Source organism: Bombina bombina, chromosome 6 (genome assembly GCF_027579735.1).
Source record: "Bombina bombina isolate aBomBom1 chromosome 6, aBomBom1.pri, whole genome shotgun sequence".
Taxonomy (NCBI): Eukaryota; Metazoa; Chordata; class Amphibia; order Anura; family Bombinatoridae; genus Bombina; species Bombina bombina.
The window spans coordinates 342,147,090-342,166,814 of record NC_069504.1 but is presented as its reverse complement, the minus strand read 5'-3'; the positions used below and the strand labels follow the sequence as shown (position 1 = coordinate 342,166,814).

Below are 19,725 nucleotides of genomic sequence, written 5' to 3'. Positions count from 1 at the left end.
CTCCACTCACAGGACATCCAGGAGTTAATAAACCTCAATAATTGGTGAATAGATCCTTCTGGTGGCCCCATATTAATAAGGATATTGCAAACTATGTACTATCCTGCAAAATTTGTACCATTTGCAAGAAAGAAAAAAGGACACGTTATGGACAATTGATATCACTTCCAACTCCACACAGACCATGTACCAATATTGCACTAGATTTCATAGTAACATTTCCAATCTCCTGCAAAAACAATACCATTCTTGTTGTGGTTGACTTCTTTAATAAAAGACTCACTTCATACCATATCACAAATTGCCAACTGCCACTGAAACTGTCCACCTTATGATTTCAAATACATTGAAACTTCATGTACTCCCACAGTCTATAACTTCTGATCATGGCACACAATTTACCAGTAAATTTTGGTCTCAACTTTGTAAAACCCTTGGTATTTCCAGAAGGCTTAGCACCTCTTTTCACCCTCAAAGTAACCGTCAAACCAAAAAAAAACAATCAATGGCTGGAACAATACCTAAGATACTTCACATCAGCAAGACAAGATAACTGGTCGGCTTTGTTACCCTTTGCTGAATTTGCATTTAACAACACTGTAAATTCTTCTACTGAATGTTCGCCATTTTGTATTAATTATGGTTTTCATCCAACATTTCATTGGGATACTACCATAGACAATGTTTGCCCAATGGAAAATCCAGTATCCGGCAAAAAAGTTGTCCTCCGTTTACATTGGACCTTTTCCAAATGAGAAGATTGTAAATCCCAATGCAGTCACTCTCTCCTTACCTCCAACCATGAAAACACATCCCACTTTCTACGTTTCTTTACTAAAGCCTTATAGGCATGTATGTGATCTGGTTCTGGATGCTCCTATTGTCCCTAATTTCCCAGACTCATCAATGGAATATGAAATACATTCTATACTTCATTTGAGACGTGTCCATGGACAGCTGCAGTATTTAATCCATTGGATAGGAATTCCTGCCGATGAGGATTCCTGGGACCCTGCCTATAACCTTTCAGCCCTTAGACTGGTCACACAATTCCATGAAAGGAATCCACACAGACCTAAACCTGATCCACAGAGTTGATCATTGAGGAGGGAGTTCTGTCATTTACTGTATCACGTATTAACTGTCATCTCTCAGGTACGTTGCATACACCTTTAAGAGGAGGTAACCTAATTCCCAGCGCACCTGTATATATTATTTAACCGACTCCTAAACTATGCTAGGTAATTTTTCTTGTTCCTGCAAGATTACAGCCTGCTAAAGATTTGTTTGTGGATCTTCTGTGCAGTCAGCTTCCTGATAGCTGATATTTCTGACCTCCGATCCCTGCTTGTTCTCCACGCTTCATCCGAAGCTGTTCCTCCTTGCGGTGACGTCACACGCTAATGCTGATCCTTTACGGTATTAACCCAAATTGCATAGCCTCCGCTCTCATACTGACGATTTGCTACTTTCTGCTCATCAATCTCTCACATATTCCAAGTAAGTTCAGAGACTACGATCATTTACTGGAACTCAATGTATTTAATTCGTGCCTCAGCAAGTATTGATTAACTAGTTAAAATCTGCTCTGTCTCAAACAACTTATGCCTGACCAGTTGAAGTCAGTTAACAACTTTATTGTCAGCTGTATACTCTTATCCTTTATGTCATCAAGCTTGTCTGCCTTTGTTGAATATTCTATTAACCCAGTTAGATGTACTATCTGATAACTTGTTTACCTAATACATTTGGTATACCTTTTTAGTATTTTTATATATATATATATATATATATATATATATATATATATTCATTGTTTAATCTCATGAGAAATGGTAAGGTATTACTCCCACACTGTTAAGTTTTCAAAGAAACTTATCACATCATAGTGTGTGTGTGTAACGCCCACCTTATATCAAATGCTAGTTTCCCTGACTATACAGAGGCTTCCTGATTCCCTACATGTTGCCTAAATGTGGTTATCATACTCTGCAGTTGTGGTTCATACACATAAATGCTAATCATTCTTTTTTTAGGATATTCTTTCCTGACTCATCCTGACACATCTATAACGTTATTCAATGATTCTAATTCAGCAAATTTTTTGCTATATAGGTTAACATAGTAACTTGTGAAGTTCCAGAGACTTGAGATACCACTTAATGATATAGGTGCAAAGCCATGTGATCAGGAGTAAAGTCTAAAAGCCATGTCATTACAGCCCTACAATCACCACTTGCAATACTCAAACACTCAAATGCACCTTAATTTGGTTCTCACTAAACCACCCATGAGATATATTTTAAGAAGCCTCTTTTTACATGTAAATATAAGTAGAGTGCTGAGTTTGCAATTTCATTTAACCAAATACGCAATGACGCCTCATTTCACCAATAACCAGATAACAGCCTGTGCAGCTTGCTGCAATGGTAAACTTTAATAAAAGTGTATGTATTTTGTAAACTAATGATAATGCAACTGGGGTAATGTATTTAGCCACATAGTAGATTCATTTCTTGCATGTCTTGCAAATGTTCAGGCATATTAAATACAAAAAAGCAAGTGAACTTACTAAAATAGAAGCCCCTATCTTCACAAACAAACTGGAGGGCATCCACTAATTCAGCACCACAGAGTGTCTCTGGACCAGCTGCTGCCGTGTGGGTTAAAGTGAGTAGACACAAAGCCAAGTAGAAGAGAGGGATGTATGACCATTTATTCATCTTCACCTGTGAAAGAGAAAATACAGATTTATTATATTTGAAAACAATTTTAACAACCTGGGGTTTAATCATAACTCAGTGCCTTTCTAGAATTTGTTTATCTAGAAAAATGGATAGGGCTTATGTGTAGAGAACAGTTTGTTTACAAAAGTCAATACAATGTTTTAATAAGTTTTTCCTTGCCAACTCTGCTCATATTTTATGGGGGTGTAGCCAAGTCTGACTTCTAAACTTTGTTGTCTGTTGCTAAACCAAACTAATTTCCTATATGTGTAATGTGAACTGTTATTAGTTTACATTAAAAGTCATATATTGCTAATTGCAATAAAATTATATTATACTTTTGTGTTAACATCAATAGGTTTATGATGATTACAAACATTAAACACTAAATACATTCCCTGTACCTCCCTCTATGGGTGTCGCCATATTGTAACTTAGGTTTCACTCTAGGGGGTAGATATGCTGCTTTCTACGCCCAAGGTGTCGGGTCTGCCTGATACCTAAGTTAAGAAGCAGCCGTTGTAAGACCGTTGCTCCTTAACTTGTCAGAAATGCTTGTGCAATGATAAATGCTGATATGCGTATGCTGTAAACATTTATTGATGTCGGGTGGACATAATTCGCTACAACAAATCATGTCTGTCTGCCATTTGATACATTTACCCCTAGGTATCTGAAGAAGTGTTGCTGCACATGTGAAAACACATCAGCACTGGAATGCAATATTTATTATTATTATTATTATTGTTCTAATTTATTTGTATAGTGCCACAAAATTCCGTAACGCTAATGCAATGAAAACTAGAATTCAACATGGTAACACACGTGATAAGAGGGAGGCGAGAAATAACCTCAATACTATGCTTATAAAATGTGTTTAGTGTTTACCGTCCTTTTAAAATAATGTGTTTTGATGGTATTTATTTTTTAGAAAAGTATTTCTGTATTTATTGACATTCCTACTATATATGGTTTAGTGTACTTACCACATGTATTTTCTTGAGAAAAAAACTATTAAGCCACAGATGATATTTTTCCTTATTTATTTTGTAGATGTAAAGCAGTATTATTAGATTTGGATATTTTATGTGATAAGAATGGTACAGAATACTAAATTGGAAATACACAGAGTCCAGGATCTCTAGATATTGACCTACATTCCAGTTGTACTACTAGACTTGTCCATTAATCATTTAAAGCACTCTGCTACACAATTCCTTGATGCTGTTAGCACTGTTGATATATACCAAGTAAGGACATTTTCTGGACTAGAATCTGGGCCACTGTCAGTAAATTTGAGAAGGGTTGGAAGTCATGTTTGGTGGATTTAATTTGTGTAGTGAATGAAGAAAACATATCAGATTAGGCTATGTTTCTTGAATTGACAACTACTTATTCAAGTCAAGCACATAAAATGTTAGCATAGTGTATAGGAGAGCAGTGGAATTGATCAAAAGGGACAGATGCAAACTCCCATCTTACATTACACTTTAAATTCTTAACTTAGCATAGCTGAGTTTATTACATCTGTGCTGGTCACCAACAAGGCTAGTCCTGATTACTTGTAAATAAACTCTGAAAGACCACAAGTATAAAACATAAAACACACAGGGCTAGATTACAAGTGGTGCACTAACGTTAGCGTGCGTGCAATATTGAAATTTCATGGGCGCATTAATTTACTCCCATTGGCGTGACTGAAGACCTCACTTCAAGGGTTAAGGCTGAAATAAAAGTTGCACCAAACAAAACATAAATACATTTAAAGGGACAGGGTACACCAATTTTCATATAACTGCATGTAATAGACACTACTATAAAGAATAATATGCACAGATATAAAAATCCAGTATAAAACCTTTTAAAAAATTACTTAGGGGGGCTGAGCTAACCGCCGTATAAAGAGATTGTGGATCAGTGCAGCTCCTGTGATTTTAGAGATAAAACTAATTTACAAATAATATCCAGAGCTCTAAAATCGCAAATTTAGAAGCTTCTATATAACGAGATGTACATTGGACATTGAGGGAATCGCTTCTATCCTAGCTGCCAAGAATACCAAACTCTGAACCCCATCTGCAATACGAGTGCTAGGACTGGTAAAATGACAGAGCCACTACCTAACGTTTGCAGCTACACCACCTCCGGAGGGTCGGGGATCCGCTCCGGAGGACATCACTAAAAGATACGACTACAGAGTTTGGAGGAGCAGCAGCGGAGGCGCCTCACATCGAGTAGCGATCGGAACCTGTGGCTATTTATACAGAGCCACCATCGAGTACCACACACGGAGCGTGGAAGCCAAGAGTTCCGCACAGATCTTGGGCAGAGGGCCTAGCATTGGAAGGGCTTTACGTGCAGGCAGATCGGCGGACTCAGCATACCCGGTCTTCACACCATAGGGGTAAGCCCAAAGCATAAACACATCAGGGAATTGTTTTGGCACGAAAGCCGCCATTTTAACATCTAATTGCGTAGGCCTGCACTACTAGGGATACAGAGCAGCTTTCCAGGGACGCAAGGGGGAAAAACCTCTCACTTAACCCTGGGTCAAGTAACCGCCTATATAGTAGAAGACTTTATGTAAATCCCACACATTTGGACTCAATCTAATATATGTTATAACTGAGTCATCCTCTCAAGGCCCCACACAGTTCACTATACCAGGCTGATACCATGCTACATAATAAAGTTCTGTAATAGCAGATAACTCCAAATAAAACAGCCTGAGGATACATATGGGTCCTTTTCTAACTGGAGATCTTATAACATGGGCAGATAAAACTGTTTTGGGGAACAAAGATTGACTGTAATATAAATCCAGAAGAGGGGATTTATAAAGCGCACCCCCCTCCTTTCCTGCTGTACATAAATAACAGTGGGCCATATAAAAGTACCCTTTCCCGACTTGGTCCAGTGAGGACACTTCCCCTGGGGGTTGCGCATATACCCGTCACACATACCAGAAGTCCTTTCTGTGTTACCCTGATACTGCTGTACCTGGAAAGTGGTTGTGTAGCTTTATCTGACTAGGATGGAGACAGACTTCACTTTTGTCATTTTCAGATTGGGAACGGCTAACCTCTCTCCTTCCAGTGGGTTTCTTAATTTAGTATTACTGTACTTATCCTGCAAGTTCGTCATTCTTTCACCTGAAGTACTAAAACTCATTATGCAGTGCTAAACCCCCAGCAGATGGGGAGCTAGATGGTATTTACCCGCCTGACTTATCTCTAATTGAGGAAGACTGCCCTCTCTAAATATATTTGCAGCCGCTTTCTAAAGTCTGGCCCTCGGATTCTGCCCAGATAGCCCACAATATAAGAAAGAAGCAGAAACATCAAGATCACCCTAAACACGACCCTAAATGATCATTTTCATAGCAAATCTATATCTGATCCGGAAGGGTCAGAAGAAGATTCTAGAGATGCCACATCGTTATGCGGAGAGGTTCCTAAACTTGCCATCTCCGTTAAAGAAAGACGTAACACCTCTCAAACTACTATCCTTGACTCCATTAAAGCTTTAGCAGATAAGATGGACTCCCATCACTCATCTCTTAGACAGGATCTTAGGCAATCAGTGAGTGAGTTAAAGAGGGATATAGCTTCTTTAGGGGACCGCACAGAGACACTTGAACGTAAGTATAAGGATCTTAATACAGACCACTCTAATCTTCTAGCCTACTCACAAAATCTCGCTGAACAAATATCAGATTTGGAGGCCAAACTCGCCGACTTGGAAGATAGATCCCGGCGAAACAACCTCCGAATCAGAGGTGTGTCTGAAGAGGTCGGCTCGACTGACTTGCATGGTTACCTGTCTGGACTCTTTAAGGTATTAATTGGATCTTATACCGAACAGGAGGTTGTAAAAGGCAGAGCGCATAGAGCCCTGCGACCACAAAACTCCTCAACTGACATGCCAAAGGGATATTATTGTCAGATTACATCACTGCACATTTAAAGAGAATATTTTAAGAGCGGCCTTCACTAACAAGAACCTGATTGCACCATATGACACATTACAAATATACCGGACCTCTCCCCACACACTTTGGCAAAACGCGAACTTTCCAACAATTTATGGACATGAAGAGGTATATGCTTATGTATGCGTGATGCTTAGGGAGGGTGTGCACACCAATATGAAGGAGTGCGACTGACGGCGAACTGCACAAAGATATACCCAGTCTGGAGAGAACCCGAAAACATCTGCTCCATAAGGGGCAGAGTTTGGGGCGTTCCCACTAAATATGCAAGGAATCACCCCTCTGGCCACAACCTCTCCAACAGTGAGGAGACGCGCTAGGGAATTTTTTACCAATCTAGTGGGGACATAATACCAGTGAGCCAGCAGTTTGTAATAAGTCTCAAATAAGGTTGTACAATGTATGGCTTTCTGAGTGTGTTCCAAGGTGCGTCCCCAAGTGTCTCCTGCGAAAGACTTAACAAGCAGGGATTCCCACTTTGAAAGATGGGCCGCCTTTCCCGATTGCAGGTTAAGGCCCAGAAGGGTATAGTGGCGGGAGAGGGGTCTACTAAGTCTATTTCCCTGAATCCATGTGGACTCCCAGGGGGTTAAGGGGCGTGCCAGCGCAGGTTTGAAGCCCCAGCTTATTAGAAAGCTTTTAATTCTGTGATATTCGAACTTCAAGTATGGTGGCAGAACCCGTTCTGTATCGATCTGAGATATGGGTCTAAATCCGATCTTTGGCGAAGGGAGCCAAAGGTCTGAGACCACATGAACTCCCAGCTGAGCCCATTTTAATGGATGGGTATCCTGCAGACCCGCCAATAGGCCAGGTAGGGATGTAATAGGGGAGGGGGGTGGAGCAACGTGTCCAGAGTGTCAAATTTTGTCCCAGAAATGGAAGCATTCCCGGGTAATTGGGTTTGACAAAGTCAGTTCCCTACGGCAATGAGGGGGCGTCCAAATCAAGTCACATAAATTTAGAGTGTAGGGCAGTGAGGCCTGTTCGATGGAGCGCCATTTGCAGGTAGACTGTTTAACTCCCCATTGCGCGATGTGGGTGAGCATTGCCCCCTCGTAATATCTCATTATCGAGGGAGAGCCTAAGCCACCGCATATCCGCGGTAGCTGTAGCTCTCTCTGCGCCACTCTTGGATGTTTACCCTGCCAAATATGTTTGGTGAGTTCGCTTTGAAATTGTAGGAGAATTTGTCTGGGAACCCTGTGTGATATACCTTTAAGGTATCTCCCTTCATGCACCTTGCTCCTTTAAAAGGGAGCCTCCTACAATCAATCTTTGCCTGATTATTGAGAAGTTCAACAGCCTGGAGGCTGTTTCCTCTGCTACTACTCAGGTCACTTCGTTACCTTTCAAATTTATGATTGGAAATTATACCTAAAGTTTGTTAACCTTGAACTGAATAACCCACAGCTACCTCTGTGTTACAAACCAGTTTCTAAATTTCTATGATTACCGCTCTGCACTAAAATCCTTTTCAGGTCTCCCTCTGCAGCTCCTGTCAGTTTATTTTTCACATCGCGGAACCTCCGCAGCTTTCCGACGCTGGATCCTCAAACCGGAAGTGAGTCACACATTCACCGCAAGCCATTCACTCCTGCAACAGGCAAGCTCTCTCTGTCTCCTTGGTCACAGGTAACCTCTGTTTGTTACAAATTCTGGATATTGTTTGCATGGGTTATCTCTCTTGTTGCCACATTTATTCAAGTTGACTCTAAGTATATTGCTATACGCATGGGATGTGAATCACTTTACCTCTGCATATTATTCCACAACAAATACTGCTTACAAGTTACATATTTGGACAAACCTAAAGTTGTAATAAGCAATCTGTGTGAGTGACTTTGTATATATTTTATTGGGTGAATGTATGTGAAGTATACTGGACTCTGAATCATAATTTACAGAAGATAAAAGATTCATCCACAAATCATAACTTTAACTAACTCCTGATTCTGGGCTATCAGAGTTAGAGTTCTAAAACTTACTATACTGGCTATTAATTGCTCACTGTTACCATTTCTGATCAAACTAAGTCTGTGTTTGCAGAAATAGATATACAAAAGAGCTACAAATACTCTATTTCTGGTTTGTGTGTGAGTGGATTCATTACATAATAATCAGGCCAAAAACTGATCCTGTTAAATTACTAAAACATGGATCCCACAGAAGTAAAAAATGAATTCACTAATGTGTACCAGAAATTAGATTATTTAGCCCATGCTATACAAGAAGTACAGGCTGAGAATGTAGCCATAAAAGCAATGTTAAAGGATTTCATAACACCTAAACCTGTGGATATACCTGAACCCCAAGTACATACACCAACACCATTTTCTGGAAAATGGTCTGAGTTTCGTGATTTCAAAAACGCATGCATCTTGCTATTTTCCTTGAACTCATTGTGGAATGAGGTAAGCTTACGTAATCAGTTTCGCCTAGGTTTGTCTGAATCTCTAAAAGATGAACTCTCACGATTGGAACTGCCTGAAACACTCACCGGCTTAATCAAGCTAAGCACCACATTAGATAGACGTCTGAGGGAAAGGAAAGCTGAAAAAAGCATGTATGACCCCTCTATCAGACGCCCTTATCCATCAACGGTCTCTCAAGACAGAAATCAGACTTTTAGCACCCCAATGGAGATTGGGACAATCAAAGGACCTCTGACTCAAGAGGAGAAAACAAGAAGGAAATTAGGAAATTTATGTCTTTACTGCGCTCACAAGGAGCACACAGTTGCAACCTGCCCCCTCCTATCAAAACAGAAGAAGGGTAAGGAAAAAAATATAATATCAATATACAATTTATCTACTGCAACCCAGCTCACTGTCTCTCTCTCTTTACAGTGGGACCGTCTCCACATCCAGAGTGACGCCTTAGTAGATTCTGGTGCTTCAGGGATATATATTGATGATGCATTTGTTAAAAAGAATAAAATACCCACAGTGTGTAAACAGCAACCAATTTTTGTGAAGTTAATAGATGGTACTTTGATCCAGAAAGGTCCTATCACACACCACACTATACCTTTACTTACCACCACAAAAAATGGTCACACAGAATACCTTACATACGATATCATTCCTATTGATAGACATTCCATTATTTTAGGATACATGTGGTTAAAGACACATAATCCAAGCATTAATTGGTTAAAGGGTGAGATAAATTTAACATCTAGATATTGCACAAATACGTGTTATCCACACTGTTCTATATCTTCTATTGAGAATGGTGTACCAGCGGCATATTCTGATTTGGTAGATGTATTCGATTTAAAAGAGGCTGAATCATTGCCGCCACACCGTGAATTTGACTGCCCCATCGAACTAATACCCGGGTCTCAAATACCCTATGGCAAAATATATCCTCTGTCCCAGGATGAGTTAACCCATTTACGCACCTACCTGGATGAAAACCTTAAAAAAGGTTTTATATCACATTCAACTTCACCCGCAGCAGCTGGTATTTTTTTTGTTAAAAATAAAGATCTAAGTCTAAGACCCATAATAGATTACCGAGCCTTAAATGCAATAACAGTAAAAAACCGATACCCATTGCCTTTAATACCAGAATTACTGGAAAGACTTACCAATGCTACCATATATACCAAATTGGATTTGAAGGGGGCATATAATTTGATTCGGATTAGGAGTGGAGACGAATGGAAGACAGCTTTTCGCACACGATACGGGTTATTTCAGTACAATGTCATGCCTTTCGGGTTGAGTAACGCACCAGCTACTTTCCAACATTTCATCAACGAGATATTCCGAGATTTAACTGACATATGTGTTGTAATTTATCTAGATGATATTCTAATTTATTCCACAAATTTACAAGACCATGAAAGGCATGTACGATGGGTACTCACCCGACTAAGACAACATAGATTGTTTGCCAAACTGGAAAAATGCAATTTCCATGTTAAACAGATTAAGTTCCTTGGATATATCTTATCTCCTCAAAAAATCCAAATGGACCCTGAAAAGATAAACACGATCCAGGAATGGACCATACCACGCACTGTTCGAGCGCTACAGAGGTTTTTGGGTTTCTCGAATTTTTACAGAAAATTTATCAGAGATTTTTCTACTATTGTAAGACCATTAACCCAACTCACAAGGAAATCCCAAAGATTTCATTGGAATGAAGAAGCTCAAACTGCTTTTAACAAGCTAAAGCACTGTTTCTCCACTGCCCCAGTGCTGACGCTGCCAGACTATCAATCTCAATTCATACTAGAGGTTGATGCCTCCAACACTGGTATAGGAGCAGTTCTATCACAAAAAATCAAGGAAAACCAAGAAATGCATCCCGTAGCTTTTTATTCCAGAACCTTGCTCCCAGCCGAAATAAATTATAGCATTGGAGACAAAGAGCTCTTAGCAATTAAAAGTTCCTTAGAGCACTGGAGGCATCTATTAGAAGGGTCAAAAGAACCTTTTCTCATTTTTACTGATCACAAAAACCTTGAGTATTTAAGAAAAAGTAAAACTCTCTCTGCACGCCAAGTCAGATGGTCTTTGTTTTTAGATCGCTTTAATTTTTTGATTACTTACAGACCAGGACATTCTAACACCAAAGCTGATGCCCTCTCGAGAATGTATGATTCTACGAACATCTCCGAGACCCTCAATCCTATCATACCAGAAGAGAAATTTATATACTCACTTTCTAACTTAGAAAGGGACATTCTTCTGGAAACTCAAAAAGAAAATGATTGCCCTCCAAATTGTGAGAGAGATTCCACATCAGGGTTGATGTACCACAAAGATAGATTATATGTACCTAAGGCTCTTAGAATGATGATATTAAAACATTATCATGACAATGTTTTGTCAGGCCACAAAGGTGTACAAAAGACCACCAACTTGATCAAAAGACACTTCTGGTGGCCACAGCTAAATCAAGATGTCATACATCATCTGAAAAAATGTGATATATGTGCAAGAAACAAAGTGGCACACAAAAACCTATTGGTTTATTAACTACCTTACCAATACCAGATATGCCGTGGTCCACCATATCAATGGATTTTATTGTTGATCTTCCAGTCTCACAAAAGTACACCACTATTCTAGTGGTTGTAGATCACTTAACTAAATTGGGTCATTTTATTCCACTAACAAGTTTACCCACAGCCATTATTACTGCAAAGGTCTTTTTGGATAATATAGTCAAACTACATGGATTACCGACTACGGTGATCACAGATAGAGGTACTCAGTTCACCTCAGCATTCTGGAGGTCTCTGTGCAAACTGTTACAAATTGATACACGTTATACCACAGCTTTTCATCCTCAGTCAAATGGATTGACTGAACGTTTGAATCAGACACTAGAACAATTCCTACGATGTTATCTATGCCATCTTCAGGATGATTGGGTAGATTACCTCCCGATGGCGGAGTTCTCATACAACAACTCAATCTCTACCTCAACCAAAGTATCACCATTCTTTGCCACGTACGGTTTCCATCCAACCACTATCACAATATCCCATACTACAGTGAATTGCCCAGGAGCAATGGATTTTAGTAATTCCTTACAAGATAGACTTCTGTTGCTTAAGACTCACTTGCAAGAAGCTCAAGAACACCAAAAGAAGTACTAAGACCTACATCATTCCCCTAGTCCCACTTATGCCGTAGGAGACTTGGTTCTACTGTCCACAAAGTATTTGAAACTTCGTGTGCCAAGTAAAAAATTGGCAAATCAATTTATTGGTCCGTTCCCGATTGCGGCTATAGTTAACTCGAACGCTGTTCGGTTGACTCTGCCCAAAGATCTCACTGTTCATCCTACATTTCATGTCTCTCTAATTAAGCCTTACGTAGGGGACCCTTCATTACACCTGGCAGATCCTCCTCCACCTATTTATCACCAAGATCAGTTGGAATATGAAGTGGAGTCCATCCTAGATTCCCGGATACGTCGCGGTCATGTACAATACTTGATACAATGGAAAGGCTATGGTCCTGAAAGCAACTCATGGGAATCTCATGAGGACGTTCACGCTCCTGATCTACTCTCCGCTTTTCATCGGCGGTATCCTGGGAAGCCATATCTCCGCACCCCTGTTGACTGCCCTTGAGGAGGGGGGTATGTGATATACCTTTAAGGTATCTCCCTTCATGCACCTTGCTCCTTTAAAAGGGAGCCTCCTACAATCAATCTTTGCCTGATTATTGAGAAGTTCAACAGCCTGGAGGCTGTTTCCTCTGCTACTACTCAGGTCACTTCGTTACCTTTCAAATTTATGATTGGAAATTATACCTAAAGTTTGTTAACCTTGAACTGAATAACCCACAGCTACCTCTGTGTTACAAACCAGTTTCTAAATTTCTATGATTACCGCTCTGCACTAAAATCCTTTTCAGGTCTCCCTCTGCAGCTCCTGTCAGTTTATTTTTCACATCGCGGAACCTCCGCAGCTTTCCGACGCTGGATCCTCAAACCGGAAGTGAGTCACACATTCACCGCAAGCCATTCACTCCTGCAACAGGCAAGCTCTCTCTGTCTCCTTGGTCACAGGTAACCTCTGTTTGTTACAAATTCTGGATATTGTTTGCATGGGTTATCTCTCTTGTTGCCACATTTATTCAAGTTGACTCTAAGTATATTGCTATACGCATGGGATGTGAATCACTTTACCTCTGCATATTATTCCACAACAAATACTGCTTACAAGTTACATATTTGGACAAACCTAAAGTTGTAATAAGCAATCTGTGTGAGTGACTTTGTATATATTTTATTGGGTGAATGTGTGTGAAGTATACTGGACTCTGAATCATAATTTACAGAAGATAAAAGATTCATCCACAAATCATAACTTTAACTAACTCCTGATTCTGGGCTATCAGAGTTAGAGTTCTAAAACTTACTATACTGGCTATTAATTGCTCACTGTTACCATTTCTGATCAAACTAAGTCTGTGTTTGCAGAAATAGATATACAAAAGAGCTACAAATACTCTATTTCTGGTTTGTGTGTGAGTGGATTCATTACACCCTGATTGGGAGACAGAGAAATAAGTATGTGAGTCGAGGTAAAAAGGACATTTTCAAGGCTGCAATCTGCCCCATCCATGAAACATGGGACAGATTCCAGCCCCTATTGAGAGAGCGAAGCTCCGACAGTAATGGGAGATAGTTGTCCCTGATGACTCGGGGCAGATCACCAGAAAGTTTAACTCCCAGATGCACTACTGACGATTCCGTCCAGCGGAACGGATATTTGGCTTTAAGCGGAGCTAATATCAAGCTCCCAAAGTCTTGGGTATATATCTCTGTTTTGGATATGCTTAATTTATAGTAAGAGTGGGCATTGAACTCCTCCACTATGTGCAGGAGCCTAGGGAGTGTGATTGTAAGGTCGGACGATAAAAGGGTAATGTCATCTGCGAACAAAGCAATGTTGTGCTTGGTACCACAGAGGGTAATCCCACCCATATGAGGGTAAAGTCTAATCTGTTCGGCTAGAGGCTCAATGGCCAGCGCAAAGAGCAGGGGTGATAGAGGACACCCCCGTCTGGTCTCATTAGATATGGCGAATGGAGAAGTTTGGAAACCGAGGCAGAGAGGGTGGAATATAAGGCCTTTATTACTCCAATAATGCTGCTAGGAAAGTGGTAGTTTTCAAGCACTTCCAACAAAAACAATCCATCTCACCCGATCAAAGGCCTTTTCGGTGTCTAATGAAATAATCGCCAGAGGCTTATGAAGACTGGAGGAGAGGCTCATAACATTCAATAACCTTCTGGTGTTATCCGGCCCCTCTCTTTTTGGGATAAATCCCACTTGGTCTGGGTTGACCAAGTGAGGAAGTAGATTGGCTATGCGTTTAGCTAGGAGTTTTGAGTAGAATTTTATATCGGTGTTAATTAACGAAATTGGCCTGTAGCTGCAACAGAGGGTAGGGTCTTTGTTGGGTTTTAGGATTGTTGTGATGGTGGCTTCTAAAAATTATTTCTTAAACATGCCCTCATTCCAGGCTAGGTTATAAAGACTGAGGAGTAGAGGGCAGAGTTCCTGGGTGAAAATTTTATAAAAATGCACGGGAAACCATCCGGGCCTGGAGATTTAAAGGACTTCGAGTTCTTGATTACTTGTTGTACTTCCCTAATGGAGAACGGGGAAGTCAAAGAATCTCTTTGATTGGGTGAGAGGGACGGAAGGTTGAGGGCCTTTAGATATTCGCATACTTTCTCAACCGAGGTCGATTGGGGATTTTCAGACTTGTCTATGTTATAAAGATTAGAGTAGTATTCAGCAAATGTCTCTCCTATCTGCAAAGGGATTTTGAGAAGGGAGTTTGCAGTAGCGATACTGTGGATACGTGAGGCACAGGCTCTGTTTCTGAGTTTATTGGCCAGAAGGGTGTTCGCCTTATTGCTCTTGTAATAATACAATTGCTTTAATCTGGTTAGGTTATCCTGGGTTCTCCTGAATTCTATTTGTGAAATATGGTTCTTAAGGTCAATTATCTGACCTGCTAGGGAGTGCAGGGGTTTGCTTCTGTTTTGGGTTTCTAAAGTCCTCAGTTTAATGTGAGCCTGCGATAACGAAAGTCCTGCCTGCTTTCTAAGATTAGCCTGTTTAGATATCATAATCCCTCTAATGGTTGCTTTGGCAGCGCCCCATAAGGTTCCCAGTTAAGATTTTCTTTCAACATGGAGATCGCTCCTACATAATAACCAAGCCTGATCAAGGGATGAAAATACTACAATCACTTTATCTCACCCAGCCAGCTGATCAGAGTCTACAGGACCAGACTCACCCAGAAACACTAAACTCCAAAGCACCTGAATGGATACCGCAAGCAAGAAGACCCATTACACAAGCTAAAAGTAAAGAAGTCATGGACCCTAAGACTCAGACCTTTCCTTGACTTGGGCTCTCCTGCTTAGGTCTGTTGAAGAGAATGATTCTGAGCCTACACACGGGCTGTTATTCTCTCTCGTTAGCTTTGCAAAAACCGTACATGGACTTCACTTTAATGAAGGGAGCCTAGTCCTCCTCTTCCCTCCACAATGGACAGATCACCTGGCCTATGGATAGAATGAGCTTACAAACGGGTACTTATCTTACTCCTTGCTTTAAATAGTTGCTCATTACTTTCTAATGGTCGATCTCGACGGACAGGTTTGATTTGGTGGGATCTCTCCATCCATTGTTACATTATCTTGTTTATGTTTATGCTCCATATTTGTACTTAAAGTGTTTGGTCTCTTCCTCTTAATGGAAATGTTGGTAATCTTTAGTACATAGTTTAGAGCTCCCAATATACACATACACATTACCTCATTCCCATTTGTTCTTCCCCTTTAGACAAGACCTTTTAAGGAAACAAAGGAAAAGGCAAAACATATACCCCCTTCACCGCATATCTACTACAGTAATTCTATCATGAGCCGTATAATAACATGAAAAGAACACTGAAGATCAACCCACTAGTCACAATAACTTGTACACGCACCCTTAGGACAGTATAACCCTTTATGAAACGTTTGCATCCTATAGTATCTTTTCTATTTCCTATTCAGTATACATTGGGACCATGGCTGCGATGGTAGGCTCCTGGTAGAATAAAACTACTAGGACTATTTAGTAACTGATTACTATATTGCTTATGTTATCTTGCACTTAATTTGTACACCAACTTTTATTACTGTAATCGTATGTTTAAGTTACAGAATGTGTTTTTTCTCCTGTATTCCTTTTTTTCTGTTTTTTCTTCTTTTTTTATTGTTATTAAGAGATTAACCTTTTTTTGAGACTTTGTAGATCGACACTCCAGTTGGTTTCATATGTGACTCTCAAACGTGTTATAGAGCTCTAGAGCCTTTTATATAATCTTCCTTACCTATTTTCTTCTGTACCACAAGTCAGGGGAGATTCCCCATCGCTAAGCTCCCCATATATTTCCCTCATCTTGTATTACCCAGACATATAGGTTGACCTAACCTTAGCACTATACAAGCCCCCACTCGTAGCTTACCCTCTCCTTTCATCTGAATCTCCATCAACCTCCCCCAAATAGTAGAAACATTATCTTTAATGATCCGCCCCCCCTCTAAGTATACCACTCGACGTTTATATTGCATTTCTTCCACACATACTAATCCCCCTTCTTATATTACCAAGCGGCTCTTGTCGACTGAAATACCCCATAAAATCATTCACTATCTGAAGTGCGGCTAACTTACACCCTTCCCTAGACTCAGATTCCAGAATTTCTTATAATTAGATTAATGATAGGATAGAACTTTTTAGTATTTGGTAAACACTTACGTTGCTTTCCTTTTCCTGCCTTCACGATACCTCTCTTTCTTTCTCCCTGTACCCCTACCTGGTTTCCTTTTTTTTTTTTTTCTCCTCTCTCCCTCCTCTCCCCCTCTCTCCTATCCAAGATGGTGATAGAAGGTCTCTGTTTCCTGACTCTAAACGCCCAGGATCTTAACTCCCCCACAAAGCGTAGTCTATTAGCAAACTTCCTGAGAAAATCCAAAATAGATGTGGCATTTATACAGGAAACACATTGGACACCTGATAGAGGTGCTGCATACACACCGCGAGGATTCCCAATAGTGTTAGAGGCTTTGTTTCAGTCAAAATCTAGAGGAGTTGCTACATATTTTAGCAAAAATATTAGATATGAACCCCTCTATTCGGAAATAGACCCCCTAGCACACTATATAGTACACATATGTAACATTAATACCCAGCTAGTCACCCTTGTAAATGTTTATGCACCTAATTCGAAACAAATCAAATTTCTGACAAAGCTATTGAAATTGGTGCTGGATGTGAAGCAGGGAGAGCTAATTCTAGGAGGGGACTTTAACTTACTTTGGGATCCGGACCTTGATAGGATAGGACCTAGGATATCCACCTCTGAGAGAGCAACACACCCTCTGTCCAGATCCTTTCAACAACTCATTGCTCAATATGACCTCTATGACTCCTGGAGGGTTACTCACTCACAAGATAGAGAATACACCTTCCACTCTTCTCCGCACAGATCATTTACACGGATAGATTACTTTTTCACTAGCTCTAGGGTATTAGATAACAACTTTTCTACTAAAATAATACCAGTCTCTTGGTCAGACCATGACACGACAACATTATCTATAGGCCCAAACTTCACTCATCACCCCCCCCATGCGTGGAGGTTCAAAGACTACCTTCTCACAGACCTTATTACCAAAATAGAGATACAGGAAAAGATTATAGAATTTCTAACTGTCAATGACACATCTCAGACCTCAGTGGGGATATTGTGGGCTCCTCTCAAGGCCTACCTCAGGGGTCACTATATCGCAATTGACACAGACAAACACAGCAGGCAAGGTGCTCCTTTGGCTGTGCTCGTAGTGCGGCTTAGAACACTCCGACAGACTCTAGAGTCAGCGTACTCTGATTCCGTGATAGGGGAAATAGCTGAGGTCTCCAAACAAATTAAGGAGATGGAACTTCAAAAAACTCACAAAATGCTAGGGAAATTCAAAAAGATCTATTATCATCATAGCAATAAAGCCTCAGCGTTTCTTGCAGCTAAGCTTAGACATTGCACAGCGCAGATCAAAATATTAACAATTAGGGACACGGCAAACAAAGCAGTTTTCTCCCCTAAAGACATAGGTAAAACCTTCAGAGCATATTATTGTGCCTTTATATAACTTAAGAGAAGACCCAGACAACCCCCCTCCTACCTTAGATAGTATAAAAACTTTTTTAAGCACTCTTCAACTCCCTCTTTTACCTACAGAAGACGCTACTATGCTGAATACCGCAATTACCTTAGAGGAAGTCCTAAAAGTCATTCAAAATTTGAAATTAGGGAAATCCCCGGGCCCCGATGGGTACACAGCTCGCTTCTACAAATCGTTCCAACCGTTAGTAGCCCCAATACTCTGTAGATTATTCAATGAAACCATAAACAGGGGTTCCTTTGACCAAGAGTATCTAGAGGCATCCATAACTACAATATTGAAACCTGGAAAACCATAGGATCAATGTAGTAGTTACCGGCCTATATCCCTACTTAATCTGGACACTAAATTATATACTAAAATACTTGCAGATTGTCTCTCAAGAGTCATTAACTAGTTAATTCACCCAGATCAGGTTGGCTTCATACCTCATAGAGAAGGACCAGATGCTACTAGGAGAATACTTGATGTTCTATAGATTGTAGAGAAGAGGAAATTCCTATTTCTCGCCTTGTCCCTAGACACCAAGAAGGCCTTTGACAGGGTGGGATGGGAATATTTATGGCAAATGATGAGAGCTTTCAATATCCCCGATAACTTTATACATGCTGTCCAAGCTATTTATACGTACCCAACAGCTAGAGTGAAGGGAGTGGGATTTAATTCAGAGTCTTTTCAAATCACTAATGGCACTAGACAGGGCTGCCCACTCTCGCCCCTGCTCTTCGCCCTAACAATAGAACCCTTAGCACAAGCGATCAAGCTTCACCCTCACATCACTGGAGTACAACTAGCGACATCATCGCACAACATATCGCTGTATGCAGACGATATAACTTTATTTCTCACATCACCGTCTACCTCACTCCTAGCAGTATTTAAGCTCATTATAGAATTTGGTCACTTATCTCACTGCAAATTGAATATCAATAAAACAGAAGCTCTACACTTAAACATTCCTCCTCAAGAACTTCTACTCTTACAGAAAACATATTGCTTTCAATGGAACCCCCACTCAATCAAAATCCTGGGTACTTACTTAGGTCCTGACCCGGAACTTGTAATAGCTAAGAATTATGCACAGAGTTCAGGAATTTTCTTCTTACCTGGGGATTTAAAGAAATCTCATGGACAGGGAGGATAGCAGCTATAAAAATGTCCTTCATACCTAAACTCACTTATCTGTTCCGATGCATTCCATACAATATCCCTAGACCTATATTGAACAAATTACAGAGCCTCATAACAAACTATATATGGAAATGCAACAGACCACGCACCT

At 40.3% G+C, this 19,725-nt stretch overlaps 1 protein-coding gene across 1 annotated transcript in view; it reads right to left on the bottom strand.

Annotated features, from left to right (window-relative positions):
* Window positions 1-19,725, bottom strand: part of IGF1 (insulin like growth factor 1) — a 216,045-nt gene that overhangs the window by 179,577 nt on the left and 16,743 nt on the right. Inside the window, exon 2 of the mRNA XM_053716977.1 lies at window positions 2,573-2,729. Coding sequence (XP_053572952.1) covers window positions 2,573-2,729 — 157 coding nt within the window. The remainder of the gene's footprint in view (window positions 1-2,572; window positions 2,730-19,725) is intronic.